Source organism: Esox lucius, chromosome 17 (genome assembly GCF_011004845.1).
Source record: "Esox lucius isolate fEsoLuc1 chromosome 17, fEsoLuc1.pri, whole genome shotgun sequence".
In the NCBI taxonomy this organism is placed as follows: Eukaryota; Metazoa; Chordata; class Actinopteri; order Esociformes; family Esocidae; genus Esox; species Esox lucius.
In genome coordinates this window covers 46,968,306-46,984,341 of record NC_047585.1, presented here as the reverse complement: position 1 = coordinate 46,984,341, position 16,036 = coordinate 46,968,306, and the positions used below count along the sequence as shown (strand labels likewise).

The 16,036-nt window shown below is 45.4% G+C and overlaps 2 protein-coding genes across 2 annotated transcripts; both read left to right on the top strand.

Annotated features, from left to right (window-relative positions):
* Nucleotides 1-933: 933 nt before the first annotated feature.
* manf (mesencephalic astrocyte-derived neurotrophic factor) lies at nucleotides 934-8,727 on the top strand. The gene is made up of 4 exons (XM_010866633.4): nucleotides 934-1,165; nucleotides 1,792-1,919; nucleotides 2,201-2,342; nucleotides 7,595-8,727. The coding sequence occupies exons 1-4, from the start codon at nucleotides 1,075-1,077 to the stop codon at nucleotides 7,777-7,779; spliced, it is 546 nt and encodes a 181-aa protein (XP_010864935.1). The 5' UTR covers nucleotides 934-1,074; the 3' UTR covers nucleotides 7,780-8,727.
* A 786-nt stretch (nucleotides 8,728-9,513) lies between these two features.
* LOC105007632 (putative RNA-binding protein 15B) lies at nucleotides 9,514-14,112 on the top strand. Its single transcript, XM_010866632.3, has one exon. It carries the CDS (start codon nucleotides 9,830-9,832, stop codon nucleotides 12,401-12,403), a length of 2,574 nt encoding a protein of 857 aa, XP_010864934.2. The 5' UTR covers nucleotides 9,514-9,829; the 3' UTR covers nucleotides 12,404-14,112.
* The last annotated feature ends 1,924 nt before the right edge of the window (nucleotides 14,113-16,036 follow it).

Below are 16,036 nucleotides of genomic sequence, written 5' to 3'. Positions count from 1 at the left end.
GCAGATTTTTCCAACTAGAATTAACAGAGGTCAAATCTGAAACATGGCCAAAATTACTAATTGTATTTGCAAAATGCACCAAGACTCTCAAAACATTAATTATAATACACTAAATCTACCAAGACTCTCAAAACATGAATTATAATACACAAAATCTACCAAGACTCTCAAAACATTAATTATAATACACAAAATCTCCCAAGACTCACAAAACATTAATTATAATACACAAAATATACCAAAAACAAACGAGAAATAAGACCTGGGGGGAGGTGAGCTCCCGTACTTCCGCTGGCCAGCAGTTTGACATTTTAGATACAACCGGATACTAGTAGAAAGTAGACAGTAGTGCTCCCTGACTTCCCAAATGCCAATTTAACCACTGATTGTTACTACCTATTGTCGTTCTTGAATTTTCATACTATTAATTAATACTTTTAATGCTTGTCTGAAGCATACCTATGTAGTGCATGAGCAAGACGTTTTGTTTGTATATATAGAGATGAATATGTAATAGTCCTACTGTAATATATGAATCTAGTTAGTATGATTGATGCCAACTCAAAATCGTAAAATAGGACAAAGCAATTCTGTTATACAGTGAACCAATCACGATATCAAGCTCTAAGCGCTACTGGTATGACATAGTTATTATCCAATAAAGTAGTCCGTGATCTGACATATTAATACATTACTCCATGACGTGCGCCTGTACATTTGAGATGCTATGACGGTTATGCTGTCAGGTAATATACAGAGCTCTAATCCAATCGAAAGGCGCCAACTAGACGATGTCCCTGGAATGAAGAGCGAGTGTCCAATCAGAGAAAAGTGCGTGGAATGTTGCATGTAACCTGCAAATTGCGTTGTAGCTCTAGAAAGGCTAGCCAATGGGAAGCCTACATAGTTTGACGTGTTCGGTAGGGAGGCTTGCTGAATCCAGGACATTGCGTGCTCATTTTACCGGCGTCTGCTTTGGTTGCTCATGTGTCACTATCATTTTCAGCTAACTGTATTGTTATTGTATTGTATCGTTCAGATAAAGTTATAATAGATTAAGTTATTAACCGTAAAATGTTGTGTTTGGGTAGTTTATCGGTGGCCCTCGCGGCGCTGGCTTTGATGCCGACCAGTAGCGACGCTTTGAAAGATGGAGATTGTGAAGGTGGGTCGGTTTGTTTCATTTAATTACTCCATTAGTCTAACTACCGGATCGATATAACTCGGTTACAAACTAGCAAGTAGTCTTAAGTTTTAGTGTAACCTATAAACTACTGTAATTAGGTACTTACAGATTGATGAATTATCACATTCTTACTGAATATGTTCTCTTCCTGTCTTTTTGTATGCAAATAAGTATTGCAGCTTTCTGTATCCATTTAGCCTGTTCATTCAGCTGTCTTGTACTTGTCAATCAGGACTCATCTCAAAGTGCTTACCTTGTGCCTCGGGACTGATATTGCTGCAATGCTGTCTGTTGCTGAGGTTATGTTGCTACTATGTCAAGATATAACTCTGATTAATAGATCCTGGGTTAGCTGCTTCCTTGAGTCTAGGGAATGCGTATATCTACAGTATCTACAATATCTATCACTGGAGTAGAACAGGCTCTGTCTCCGCTAACTTCTAAAATGGAGGCTGTCTAAACCCTGTCTTCCTAATACCAATGCATGTATGAGTTGAGTAGATTAACATACGATGCCTTGTTCTTATCTGAAGCCTCACATTACCTTTTTACCCACTTAGCAACATAAGGTAAGAAATTGACCCCCCCCCCCTTCCTTCTTGCAGTGTGTGTGAGTTTCCTGGATCGCTTCTACCAGTCATTGCAAGACCAAGATGTGAAGTTCACCAGTGCAGACATTGAGAAGGCCCTTGTAAAAACCTGCAAAGAAGCCAAGGGCAAGGAGAACCGCTTCGTAAGTAGTCCAGATATAGGTTTGTGTTTCTTTAGTTTCATGGAAATAGAGATCAGTCCAATGCAGGTTATTCACAGACTCCCCTGGCAGAATAGTCTGTAGTTGGTTCCATTTGACTGACAAGACTGGCCCAACCTGAGGTGGGCTTGTAGGGTCCTCCTGTTCTGCATGTTCCCAGGGTCTGTAATGGATGAGTTGCCTGGACAGAGAAGCTTGAACCAGGAAGGGCTGTTCATATCCAGTGGTCTTGTTGATTGTGTATCTCTGTATGTTTGCATTAGTGTTACTACATCGGTGCAACAAATGACGCTGCCACCAAGATGATCAACGAAATCTCCAAGCCGCTGAGCTACCACGCGCCAGTGGACAAGATATGTGAGAAACTAAAGAAGAAGGACAGTCAAATATGTGAACTGAAATACGGTAAGAAAACTGATGTTTACAATAAGCCTGGGTTTTATGGAGTGAACCAACATTAGACACCATGCTTGTTTGTCATGACTTGTTGCTGTACCTGTGATTCCAAAATGTTTAAATCACAGAGCGTAAAGCAACTAGTAAGTAGAGTAACCTAATATAGCAGGTGTTCAAAACAGCACTTGAAAATGGATTCCCCACATTAATCTGGACAATGATTTTCAATTTTTTTTTTTATCTTCACAAACAATCCAGAAAGTGTAGAGGAAATGAGTGGGAGTGCCCTGCTCCCCCCTTGCTCCCCCCTGCTCCCCCCTTGCTCCCCCCTGCTCCCCTGATTAACATCCAAAGCTTTTTGTTTTCTGAGAAACCCGGACTTTCCTCTGTGCAGGACGCCGCAGAGATGCAAATATTATAAACATTTATAATTACACTGTTTATTTTTCTTCAAAGTTGCCAGGATGTCACTAGAGTCAAACTTAGACCAGTGCACTGATAACATCCTAATCAACTTCCATTAGATAATATAACCTCATATATCAAAATGGAAAATCATTTTTGTTGACCAAATGACACTGATTAACACCCATACTTAAACTCCTTATTTGATACAATAGTTCACTGTTTAAGGTTCTGGAGTCATTCCTCTTGCTTGGCCTTTCCCATTGTCTACCCTAAATTGCATTTAAGTCCTGAATTAAATGTAATGCAAAATGTAAATATAATTGCCATATTTTTTACAGTAAAAAAACAAAATAACTGCTCTTCACAAATGTCACAATCCCAGTTGACAGTTTGGTTTTGTGGGTCATTGTACCACACAGGCCACATTGTACAAGCTATTTAAATACACAAATGTGGGGGAGGAGCCTTTTTGAATGTCATCACATACCGTGGCCTGGTGGACTGAAGTTTCACTTTTCTATTATTGCCTCAGTGAAATTTAACCTCCTCTTTCTGAGAGGTGACAAAGTATCAGAACATTGCATCTGATGTTCACTTGCATATTGTAAGTTTACAGTGGGAGGATTAGTATATAATGGAGATTCCTGGGGCAGGTTTCAGAGGTGGGGGTGTAAGCTTCTCTATAACACATTCCCTCGTTTCCTTTACAATGTCATGATAAATGATGGCGTGGCCTTGTGGCCAGTTGGGCCAGTAAATAAAAGGCTGCTGATTCAAATCCCCAAAAGGTGAAAAACCCTGTCCTTCTGTCCCTGAGCAAGACCGTTTATCCTAAATGTTCCCAGGTTGTTGCTGTAAATAATAGTTCGTAGTCATACTTAATCTGGTAAAATAATGGTTAAAAACTAACATACTTTGGCATTTTTCTTTAAGTTACACTTAGTCTAAGGACAGTCTGTTGACTGAAGTCCATAATTAACAGAAACTGGCATTGATATTGAATGTGATGATCTGGGCATCCCTACCTGGCAGAGCTCTCTCACCAGGTGACGTGGATCTGGGCATCCCTACCTGGCAGAGCTCTCTCACCAGGTGACGTGGATCTGGGCATCCCTACCTGGCAGAGCTCTCTCACCAGGTGACGTGGATCTGGGCATCCCTACCTGGCAGAGCTCTCTCACCAGGTGACGTGGATCTGGGCATCCCTACCTGGCAGAGCTCTCTCACCAGGTGACGTGGATCTGGGCATCCCTACCTGGCAGAGCTCTCTCACCAGGTGACGTGGATCTGGGCATCCCTACCTGGCAGAGCTCTCTCACCAGGTGACGTGGACAGGATCTTTGTCGGCTACACTGCTGGTTCCAAGCTTGTTTTCATTAAGCCGAAAGCTGGTGTCCCCCAGGACTCTGTTCTTGGTCCTTTTTACAGACCGAGAGACCCTTGGATCTGTAATATCCTTAAAAAAAATCCTATCACAGATATGCAGATTACGCTCAGCCCTTTTCCCCCCTTCCATTTTTCCAACACTGAGATGACAACACCTATCAATGTTGGCCTGGCTGGCATCCCCGCTTTGATGTCGGCCCACCAAATCAATCTTAACCATGACTGAGCTGCTCTTCCCAGGATGGCCTGTCCGCTCCAGGACATTATGTTCGACAACTTCGGTGTCTTCCTCCCAGAGTTCAAAGAACCTTGGAGTGACCCTAGATGACACCCTGTCGTTCTCCACTAACATGAAGGCACCTACTCGCTCCTGCAGGTTTATGCTCTATGACATTCGTAGAGTACTACCTTGCCTCCCTCAAGAAGCAGCAGAGGTTCTAATCCAGGCACTTGTCATCAAGATTATTTTTATCTGCTACAATTCCACAGTTCTTGTTGACTGAGCAACAAGAGGAGCTTGTCCTGTCTACCTTATGGTAATGCTCCAACCCTACATTCCTCCTCGGGATCTTCGTTCACTCACCTCTGGGCTCTTCCTGTCTCTCCCTGCCCAGGCACCTCAATGGTGGAACCTGCTTCCCCTGGAGCCTGTGATAGCAGTCTCAACCCATCTTTAAAAAACATCTGAAAACTCACCTTTTCAGAATACTTAATGGTTTCACCCCAACACCTCTGTTGTCTTTAGTAAACTTTGTTTATTATGTTTATTTGTATGTTTATTTGAGGTTGTTTCACATGCAGTCGCTATGAATAAGAGTCTGCTAAATGAGTAAAATGTAAATGTAATGCTCTTATTTCTAGCTTAAGTTACCCTACAAGTAGTTAAATGTAGCCTCACTCTCCCCTATGCTGCTGCTTAAAACACGTTGTTTAAAGAAATAAAACCACAGTATGAACTGTTGTACATCTCATTGGAGACCCGATGAACCTTGAGTTTTAAAACCAATGCTGTGGTATTTAAATCTTCTGCCACATAGATTTAACCACCCTCCTGAAACATTGCTAGCCAGTAACACCATTGTAAAGCTGTCAGTTCCATGTGACATTTAAGATTGAGGACTGGGAGTCCCACTCTGTTTTGCTCTGGTCATGCTAAATGTCTCTCAATTTAACTGGTCATCCTAACCTTCTCTATATCCAACTAGTTATCCTAACCTTCTGTCCATCTAACTGGTTTCCCGGGTCATCCTCACCTCTCCATCTACATGGTTTTCCTGGTCATCATAACCTTCTCTCCATATAAAGTGGGGAGAACAAGTATTTGATACACTGCCGACTTTGCAGGTTTTCCCACTTACAAAGAAGGTAGAAGTCTGTAATTTTTATCATAGGTACACTTCAACTGTGAGTGATGGAATCTAAAACCAAAATCCAGAAAACCACATTGTATGATTCAGTAATTAATTAGCATTTTATTGCATGCCATAAGTATTTGATACATCAGAAATGCAGAACTTAATATATGGTACAGAAACCTTTGTTTGCAATTACAGAGATCATACGTTTCCTGTAGTTCTTGACCAGGTTTGCACACACTGCAGCAGGGATTTTGGCCCACTCCTCCATACAGACCTTCTCCAGATCCTTCAGGTTTCGGGGCTGTCGTTGGGCAATACGGACTTTCAGCTCCCTCCAAACCCATTTTCTATTGGGTTCAGGTCTGGCGACTGGCTAGGCCACTCCAGGACCTTGAGATGCTTCTTATGGAGCCACTCCTTAGTTGCCCTGGCTGTGTGTTTCGGGTCGTTGTCATGCTGGAAGACCCAGCCACAACCCATCTTCAATGCTCTTACTGAGGGAAGGAGGTTGTTGGCTATGATCTCACGATACATGGCCCCATCCATCCTCCCCTCAATAAGGTGCAGTCATCCTGTCCCCTTTGCAGAAAAGCATCCCCAAAGAATGTTTCCACCTCCATGCTTCACGGTTGGGATGGTGTTCTTGGGGTTGTACTCATCCTTCTTCTTCCTCCAAACACGGCGAGTGGAGTTTAGACCAAAAAGCTCTACTTTTGTCTCATCAGACCACATGACCTTCTCCCATTCCTCCTCTGGATAATCCAGATGGTCATTGGCAAACTTCAGACGGGCCTGGACATGCGCTGGCTTGAGCAGGGGGACCTTGCGAGCACTGCAGGATTTTAATCCATGACGGCGTAGTGTGTTACTAATGGTTTACTTTGAGACTGTGGTCCCAGCTCTCTTCGGGTCATTGACCAGGTCCTGCTGTGTAGTTCTGGGCTGATCCCTCACCTTCCTCGTGATCATTGATGCCCCACGAAGTGAGATCTTGCATGGAGCCCCAGACCGAGGGAGATTGACCGTCATGTTGAACTTCTTCCATTTTCTAATAATTGCGCCAACAGTTGTTGCCTTCTCACCAAGCTGCTTGCCTATTGTCCTGTAGCCCATCCCAGCCTTGTGCAGGTCTACAATTTTATCCCTGATGTCCTTACACAGCTCTCTGGTCTTGGCCATTGTGGAGAGGTTGGAGTCTGTTTGATTGAGTGTGTGGACAGGTGTCTTTTATTCAGGCAATACGTTCAAACATGTGCAGTTAATACAGGTAATGAGTGGAGAACAGGAGGGCTTCTTAAAGAAAAACTAACAGGTCTGTAAGAGCCAGAATTCTTACTGGTTGGTAGGTGATCAAATACTTATGTCATGCAATAAAATACAAATTAATTATTTAAAAATCATACAATGTGATTTTCTGGACTTTTGTTTTAGATTCTGTCTCTCACAGTTGAAGTGTATCTATGATAAAAATTACAGACTTCTACATGCTTTGTAAGTAAGAAACACTGCCGATTTTGCAGGTTATCAAATACTTGTTCTCCCCACTGTACATGGTCTCCCTGGTCATCATAACCTTCTCTCCATCTACATGGTCATTTGAGCCTCTCCATCAACACGATCATCATAACCTTCTCTCCATCTAACCCAGGGGTGTCAAATTGGTTCCATGGAGGGTTGAGTGAGCTGCAGGTTTTTTTTCTTTCTATAAATTGGTCCACATTTCAGACCTAAACAACCAGGTGAGGGTAGAAACTAACCAGTTACTGACCTAATGAATCAATCAAGGTGAGAGCTAAAACCTGCAGACACTCTGCCCTCCATGGAACCAGTTTGACACCTCTGATCTACACAGTCTCCCTGGTCACCATAACCTTCTCTCCATCTCCCTGGTCACCATAACCTTCTCTCCATCTCCCTGGTCACCATAACCTTCTCTCCATCTCCCTGGTCACCATAACCTTCTCTCCATCTCCCTGGTCACCATAACCTTCTCTCCATCTCCCTGGTCACCATAACCTTCTCTCCATCTACATGGTCTCCATAACCTACTCTCCATCTACATGGTCTCCCGGGTCATACTAACCTTCTCTTTTTCTCCCTGGTCTGCAGACAAGCAGGTGGACCTGAGCACAGTGGACCTGAAGAAGCTGAAGGTGAAGGACCTGAAGAAGATTTTGGAGGAGTGGGGAGAGTCGTGTAAAGGATGCGCCGAGAAGTCTGACTTCATCCGCAAGATCGATGAACTCATGCCCAAGTATGCCCCCAACGCAGCAAAAGCACGGACAGAATTATAACAGGAGAGGGGGGGAATGCAGACCTGGTTTGAGAGTGCTGATCCAGGATCAGATTTGCCTTTAAGGATGAGTTTATACCGACAGCCCAGTTCTGATACTTTTGCCACTAATTGGTGTCAGATCAGTTCAGATCCGATATTCTGCTAATAATTGGCTTAAGCATAGGAACTAGTCTCCCTGTATAAGTCAGACTTCAATCACAATTGGAAAAACATGGGCTGCATTTACACAGGCAGGTCAATGTGGATCTGTTTTTGATCTTTTGGTCGACAGAACAATCCTTGGGATCCCTGTCTGTGTAAAGCACAGTGGGAACCACCTGAACCTAAATCACCTTTCAGACACTTGTTTCTTCCCAAATGGCTCCCTATTCGGGCTTCTCACACCACAGAGGGCAGTGAGGGCATTAGTGCACTAAATTTTGAATAAGGGCCATTTGAGACATATTTGTGACCACCGGCTCTGGGGATGGGGCCTTGGAGGTATTTTTTTGGTGGCTAATGTTCGCTGTGCGGTATATGAACCACTGGGCAGTCTGTCTGTGACCTTAACTTTCTTTTTGAAGGGATGTGCTCATTATTATTTCTTTAATTATTAATGTTACAATGAAATAGAACAGGAGCAGGCTAGCTTTTCACAGGAGACTTGACAGTGGCTGCAGGTATTTGTTCTGGCCAAGCAGTAATATACCTGATTCTACTAATCAAATGATCATCAGTTGGCAAATTGAGAACTTGATGTGTTGTTTAAGGTTTGGTACTGCTAGGCTGGGGGAAACCTCCACCCACTGTCCCATAACCCTCTAGAGATAAGGTTGGCCATGCTTGCAAGAATAAGAAAACAAAATAAAATTGTAGATTTGTTGTTCTTTCACATTGAATCTTTCATGTAAGACCTGATGTTTATTACAGCGGTGTTATACTTTTTCATTAAAATATGAAAACCCAGTGTCAGTTTTTTTTGTGTTTTCGTATCTGTTGTTGATCATCATGATGTTTTTCACATCGTGAGCATTTGCTGAGCAACTGAACTGAATAATAGAGTCCAACTACATTACCAAATCATGTAATTTTTAAAACATTTTCCCTTCTGAATAATAAAATAAAACGAGTTGTACCTTGTCAGACGGGGCAGCTTGTTGTACTTCTGTAGCATTCAGTTTCTCTGTCTAGTTCTGTTTGTTTGGACTTGGACTGGACAAATTAGGTCTCCATACCTTTCAACATACCTGGATACATCGAACAAAATTCAGTTACGATGTGTGATCTGAAATGATAAAAACATAAATAACCAAGAATAACGTAAAGGGATTAGTCTAGGAAATATATGATGATGATACTATTTCAGACAAAATGGTTTTGGTTAGAAACTTGGGATAAAGCTCTGAGTAAAAATAAATATTTGTATTTTGGGGTATTTTCATGACTTGAGCTTGTTGGTGAAATAATTCTGGTAACTTTTCTGGAAGGTTATTACATTCTAGTAATATAGTTTTTTATGAATCTTGTGGTGAAAAATGGAATAGAAATTCTGATGTATAGAACATTTGCACGTTAGAAAAAATGGACCCCTGGCGTTTGATGTAAGGGGTTGCAATTGCATATTTTCTTGCAGAAATGTTATGTTATTTTTGTCACTTGCCAATTCTAAAAAAAACAATAAATATTCAAGTTCAGATGTTAAATATTTGTAATTTGCAACGCTGAGGCATTCCACATGACGTCATTACCTCTACGACTACGTCGACTCAAACCCCTCCCATTGGCGGAACGCGCACATTCCTTTTGTCCAAGATGGCGGTGTTGATGCAGGTTCATTGATGTTAATTTGTTTTTAAGCGCGTTTATGGTTATATGTCGGAGTAAACGCAACGTATCAGTGTCACGGATATTAACTACAAGTTTCTAAATCGTCCGTTTCTGTGCAGTGTATGCTAAAAGTGAGGATTTTGCTTCCAGAGTGGATTAATTCAGTAGACACTGGCTGACGAGCTAGCTAGTTTACGTTAACGCGTTTGCAAAAAAAAAAAAAGTTGGGGCATCGTTTGAAAATGAAGCGACAGGCGGGGAGGGACATTAGTCCGAGTAGGGCTTTAGCGAAACGAATACGTGAAAGAGAGCGAGAACGAGACGGGGCACGGAGAGAGGACCTGCCGCCCCCACCGCTTGCTTTGTTGCTCGCTGAAAGCCGTAGGCAACATGCTCGGAGCAGGAGCAGGGAACGAGAAAAGACACGGCTTCGGGAGGAGCGCGGGGCCGCCGGAGACCCTCTCCACCACCGACAACAACACCACGAGCTCGGCCTTATCGGTCGCCCTACTCTCCGGACTACAGCCACCCTGCCTAAAGGCAAAGTGGCGGCTGAGCTGCTGGGCGCACGGGGAGGAGCGGGGGGGGCTCTGGAATACAAATCATTGCTCATTAGCAACCTAGGCTCTGTTCTTACTGACGAACACATTGAAGACGGACTGTTCCACGAGTTTAAAAAGTTTGGCGATGTTAGTGTGAAACTATCTCACACCCCTGAGTTGGGCCGGGTCGCCTACGTGAATTTCCGACACCCTGAGGACGCTAAAGAGGCCAGACACGCCAAGACTAGGTTAGTACTGTATGACCGCCCCCTCAAAGTAGAGCCCATGTATGTCCGGAGACGAAGCTGCACGCCGCCGGAAGTCGGCTACATCCCCATCCATGGTGTCCCTGTTCCTTATCCCCCGTATAGACAGAGGTCTCTTTCCCCAGGGGCTGGAGTTAGCAGTATTAGGGACATCCGTCCCCCAAGACACTACCCTGTAGATGGGCTTGGACTGAGCAGAGAGAGGGAGAGGATCTTAGATTATTATGGGATGTTGGATGAGAGGGGGCGGCCATACGGACTGCCAGTACCTGAGCACGATGACTTAAAGCCGGAGGACGACGCCAGGGCGTGCCGGAACCTGTTCATCGGCAACCTGGATCACAACGTCACCGAGGGCGAGCTACGGAGGGGCTTCGACAAGTATGGCATCATCGAGGAGGTGGTGATCAAACGTCCGGCCCGTGGTCAGGGCGGAGCCTACGCCTTCCTAAAGTTCCAGAACTTGGACATGGCCCACCGGGCCAAGATGGCCATGCAGGGCCGCGTGATCGGAGGAAATCCGGTGAAGATCGGCTACGGTAAAGCCAACCCCACCACCAGGCTGTGGGTCGGCGGCCTGGGCCCCGTCAATTCCCTGGCTGCTTTGGCTCGTGAGTTTGACCGCTTTGGGAGCATCCGGAACATAGACTATGTAAAAGGGGACAGTTTTGCCTACATCCAGTATGAAAGCCTGGATGCCTCCCAAGCTGCTTGTGCCCAGATGAGGGGCTTCCCCCTGGGGGGCCCTGAGAGGCGGCTGAGGGTGGACTTTGCCAAAGCAGAGGAGCCCCTTCCTCGTAGCTACCCTGTGGGGTACCAACCCCCAGTCCCCCTGCCTGTTCACCTGGACCTGCTTCAGGAGGGATACGGGGGACGGCACCGCGACCGTAGCTTGGAGAGAGAGCTCCGGGCCCGGGACCGCTCGCCCCCCTCCCACGCCCTCTTCCTCCAGAGGGAGAGAGAGAGGGCTCTGCTGGACAGGGGGGACCGTGAGTTCATAAGCCCCACAAAGAGCCTGGAGCGGAGGGGGAGTGACGCATTTGGGGGGTCGCGTGCAGGTCGGGGGGACCGGGCGGGCCGAAGCCGCAGCAGGGAGCGCTGGTTGAAGGAGAGAGACGCAGAGCGGCCTGGCGGGGAGAGAAGGAGACGCAGATCTCTGTCCCCGGACGGCCCCCCTCAGGAGAAGGAGAGAGGCCGCTCCAAGGTGAGAGGTGGCGGGCCAGCCTCCCCGGAGGACAGCCCAGACCGGGCCAGGGTCCGCGCCCCAGACTCCACCACCGAGCCCAGGGGGCAGAGTCCGGACAGCAGCCGGCACTCAGAGGACCGGCCCGGGCAGGATGGCCACGACACATCCTCCAGCGTCCGGGAGCGCCACAAGAAGGCCGGGGAAAAGTACCGTGACTGCAACCACAGAGCCTCCAGCGACGCCAACCACACCTCAGACACGCCGAACAAAAACCCCAGGTCACTCACCACCCTGTCCGAGTACGCCGCCACTCTTACCAAGGCCTGGCACGGCCACTTTGCCCTGAAGAACTCCTGCTTCCCCTCCGACATGCACCTGCTGGAGGGAGGCTCTGGCTTCTTCCACTCCATGATGAAGGACCACCAGGCCAAGGGGAGGCTCACTCAGCTGAAGATCGCCCAGCGGCTGCGGATGGACCAGACCCGGCTAGACGAGGTCACCAGGCGGATCAAGCAGGGTGGCTCCGAGGGCTACGCTGTTCTCCTGGCCCTCCAGGGCCCCATGGACCGCGAGGCCCCTCCCCCTGAACCCGGCCTGCAGATCAGGCTCCTCCGTCACCTGGTCACCTACCTGAGGAACAAGGAGGCAGCAGGGGTCATCAGTCTCCCTGTGGGCGGAGCTAAAGAGGGCAGTGCGGGGGGCATGTTGTACGCCTTCCCCCCGTGTGACTTCTCCCAGCGGTTCCTCCAGACGGCGCACAGGACTTTGGGGAACCTGGATGAGGAACACCTTGTGGTGGTGATCGTCAACGACTCTGCCTAACTAAAGCCGGCAGACATGTTTCTATATGGTGTTAGATATCAGTGGTGGCCTTCAGCTCCCATCTAAACAACACACAGCTGAACTCTGACCTCCGATTCCTAATGACTTAACTAAGTCACATCTCTCTGTCCTTGTGGAGGTATTGGCTGTCCATTTTCCTTCCACGTAAAGGGACTTTGCTGTTGGGTATCATTGCGACTCTAGTGACACTACAACATTAGTCAACATGGTGTTTCTCTCTGGGCACCTTGCCATCTTCCCCTCCATGGATCTTTGGCCTCCTGACAGACTGACTGCTGTGTCAGGACAGGCTGCCATTTTAGAAACCCACTGCCTGATGACATGGTGGTCTGGCCTTCTGTCACCAACACATCCATCTACACACAGACTGCCCTGCTGTTGTCCAAACAAGGGACCCTTTAAGACAGACTGGCTGGCATTGTGTTAAGGGGGAGACTAGTACTGTAGGTGTATTTGGTGACTCTTTCATTGTGTTTAATTGATACACTACAACTGAACGAGGGACTGCTGTTGTTTTACTTTTTAAGGAGCTTGACGGATCAGTATAGCTGTAGATGCATAGGCCACTCCCTCCACAGTACTCTATCATTTCATTGGATGGATGGATGATCAGACATGTACTTATTGAATCTTTCCAGCGGTTCTGCATAATATTTTTGAGAATTGTGTGCTCTGATTGGTTGTAGCATGCCAGATGTTTTTTTTTTCCCCCCGCAGATTTTACTGTCTGACCGTTGGTAAAGTTCCCCGGGGATTTACTTGGCGTTGATTAGTTTGAAATATTATTTCCGCTACAGATTTCTTAACACTTACCTCTTGGTCCTATCGTGATATTATGATGTCTATGGTATGTTCTGTCTTTTTAAAACTTTTTATACATAATCCATCTTACAATGTACTGACTGAGCCTGTAGCCTAAATGTGCATATGATTTACCGTCTGTAAGAGAGAACAGTTGTTACTGTTGATTTTGTGGAATAGGCTGTTTCTACCTCTACATTTATTTAAATAATCAGTTGTTTTTTTCCAACACAAAAGAAATCCACACCCAATTTTGCAGTCAATTAAATGTTTCCAAGCTTGTTTTCATTAAGCCGAAAGCTCTTGAACACTAAGATGTTTTCCCCCCAACCAGTTTAGGTGCATTGAATGTTTGAAAACATTTTGACCGACTGGTATTAGTGTGACTTTTTGTTACTGTGATCTTTAGAGACCTTTGTGATGCATATCTTTGTCAAAATCCTACTAAGTAATTTTAATGTATTTTTTAAGAACGAATGGACCAAGAAGTGGAATGGTTACAAGGAAGTGTTTGTCATTACATCAGACTGGTGTTAGTTATGTGGAGAAGTGTTTGTCTGCATCCCAAGTGATCCGCAGCCCTATATAGTGCATTCAAAGTAGTTGACTGTAAAGGGACTAGGGTGCCATTTGGGAGGACAAGTTTGTCACTGCATAAGGTGAGACAGGTTGAACACTACTGCCATGTGCATAGTTACTTTAAAAGAGCAGACGGAGAGATAAGGCTGGTTTGTTATTCTGTCATGAGTGAACGATACTGACTACGTTAGGTCACCACCACACAGTCGCTCTTCTATACTCACTCAAAGCAACAAGTCCACTCTTATTTTTTGTGTCAACATGTATGCCATATAAAAAGAAATTAAAAATTGTATCCTTTTGTTTTATGTATTGGCTCTTTGTTGGGTAATTGTTGGTATAACTGTTTTATGGGCGTGATATTAAGGTTAACTACAGTCCTCATCTTATGCTGCACACCTCTTTTTAGACATGTTTCCTGTATTGACACTAGGTGGTAGTATTAACAAGGAAATTGAACTTTGTAAAAACTGTGAAGGCAAGTTATTCCACACTATAGCTGTGAATACCATAAAGTGTTACACTATAGCAAAATCTGGGATTTAATTTCTGTTGAGATTTTTAGTGGTTTGGCTGGATTTAACAAATTAAACATGTATTCTTGATGTGCGGAACCACTCTTAAACCCTGGTTCTTTCATGCAGCTGTTGGTCTATTAGAAACCCTCATTGGGATGAATTCTAAATGTAAACAGAAGATCAGGATGAAGGATGCATATTAAAAGCAGTGAACCACTTAAATGCAATTACCAGGGCTGCAGTCCACTATGTTATTAGCTTAGGTGAATCCCAAGTTCCTTTCAAAAAGCTGCCTCCTTTATCCCTGGTTTGGGGTAAGGGGATGATTGAACAGCTTTGCTCCCTTTCAGGGTAGATATCACCCACAATACCATGCAAACTGTAGTCATGCGTTTTAACGCTGGTGGCCAGGAAGTATTACATTTTATCAACACAATTACAGTTGTGTCAGGCTCCTTGTGAGGTGCGTAATGAGTTAGACATCCCTGTAGTGAGGTGATTAACTCCGGTCATCCCTGGGATAGATGTCCCTGTAGTGAGGTGATTAACTCCGGTCATCCCTGGGATAGATGTCCCTGTAGTGAGGTGATTAACGCCGGTCATCCCTGGGATAGATGTCCCTGTAGTGAGGTGATTAACTCCGGTCATCCCTGGGATAGATGTCCCTGTAGTGAGGTGATTAACTCCGGTCATCCCTGGGATAGATGTCCCTGTAGTGAGGTGATTAACTCCGGTCATCCCTGGGATAGATGTCCCTGTAGTGAGGTGATTAACGCCGGTCATCCCTGGGATAGATGTCCCTGTAGTGAGGTGATTAACTCCGGTCATCCCTGGGATAGATGTCCCTGTAGTGAGGTGATTAACTCCGGTCATCCCTGGGATAGATGTCCCTGTAGTGAGGTGATTAACTCCGGTCATCCCTGGGATAGATGTCCCTGTAGTGAGGTGATTAACTCCGGTCATCCCTGGGATAGATGTCCCTGTAGTGAGGTGATTAACTCCGGTCATCCCTGGGATAGATGTCCCTGTAGTGAGGTGATTAACGCCGGTCATCCCTGGGATAGATGTCCCTGTAGTGAGGTGATTAACTCCGGTCATCCCTGGGATAGATGTCCCTGTAGTGAGGTGATTAACTCCGGTCATCCCTGGGATAGATGTCCCTGTAGTGAGGTGATTAACTCCGGTCATCCCTGGGATGTCAACATCATTGAAGAGATGTCAGAGCTGTTGATTTAGTCCAGCCCTGTTTATTCCTGCCTCTAACTTGTGCCCTTTATTCTGATCTTGTCAAGATCTTCTCTGGTTACACTTATAATGTCTGGTCACAATCAGATCACAGTGCGTACTTCAGTTGTCTGAATGGTGACCCACATTTGTTATTTGCATGTCTTAGTTCTCCTCTGACCTGGATCCTCTAATAATTTCAACATGAAGTCAGAGTGGTGTAACACCTGGCCCTTCACTTCACCTCAGCAGTGTTGCCAGAAGAGATTTGAATTGGAAATAGACTTCCATCCAGACCCATTACCTGTATGAGCCTATTATATCCCTAGACCCCGTTACTCATACAAGCCAGGTAAATCTATGGACATCCTCATATAAACCAGGTAATGTATGGAGATTCTCATATAAACCAGGTAAATCTATGGACATTCTCATATAAACCAGGTAAATCTATGGACATTCTCATATAAACCAGGTAATGTATGGAGAT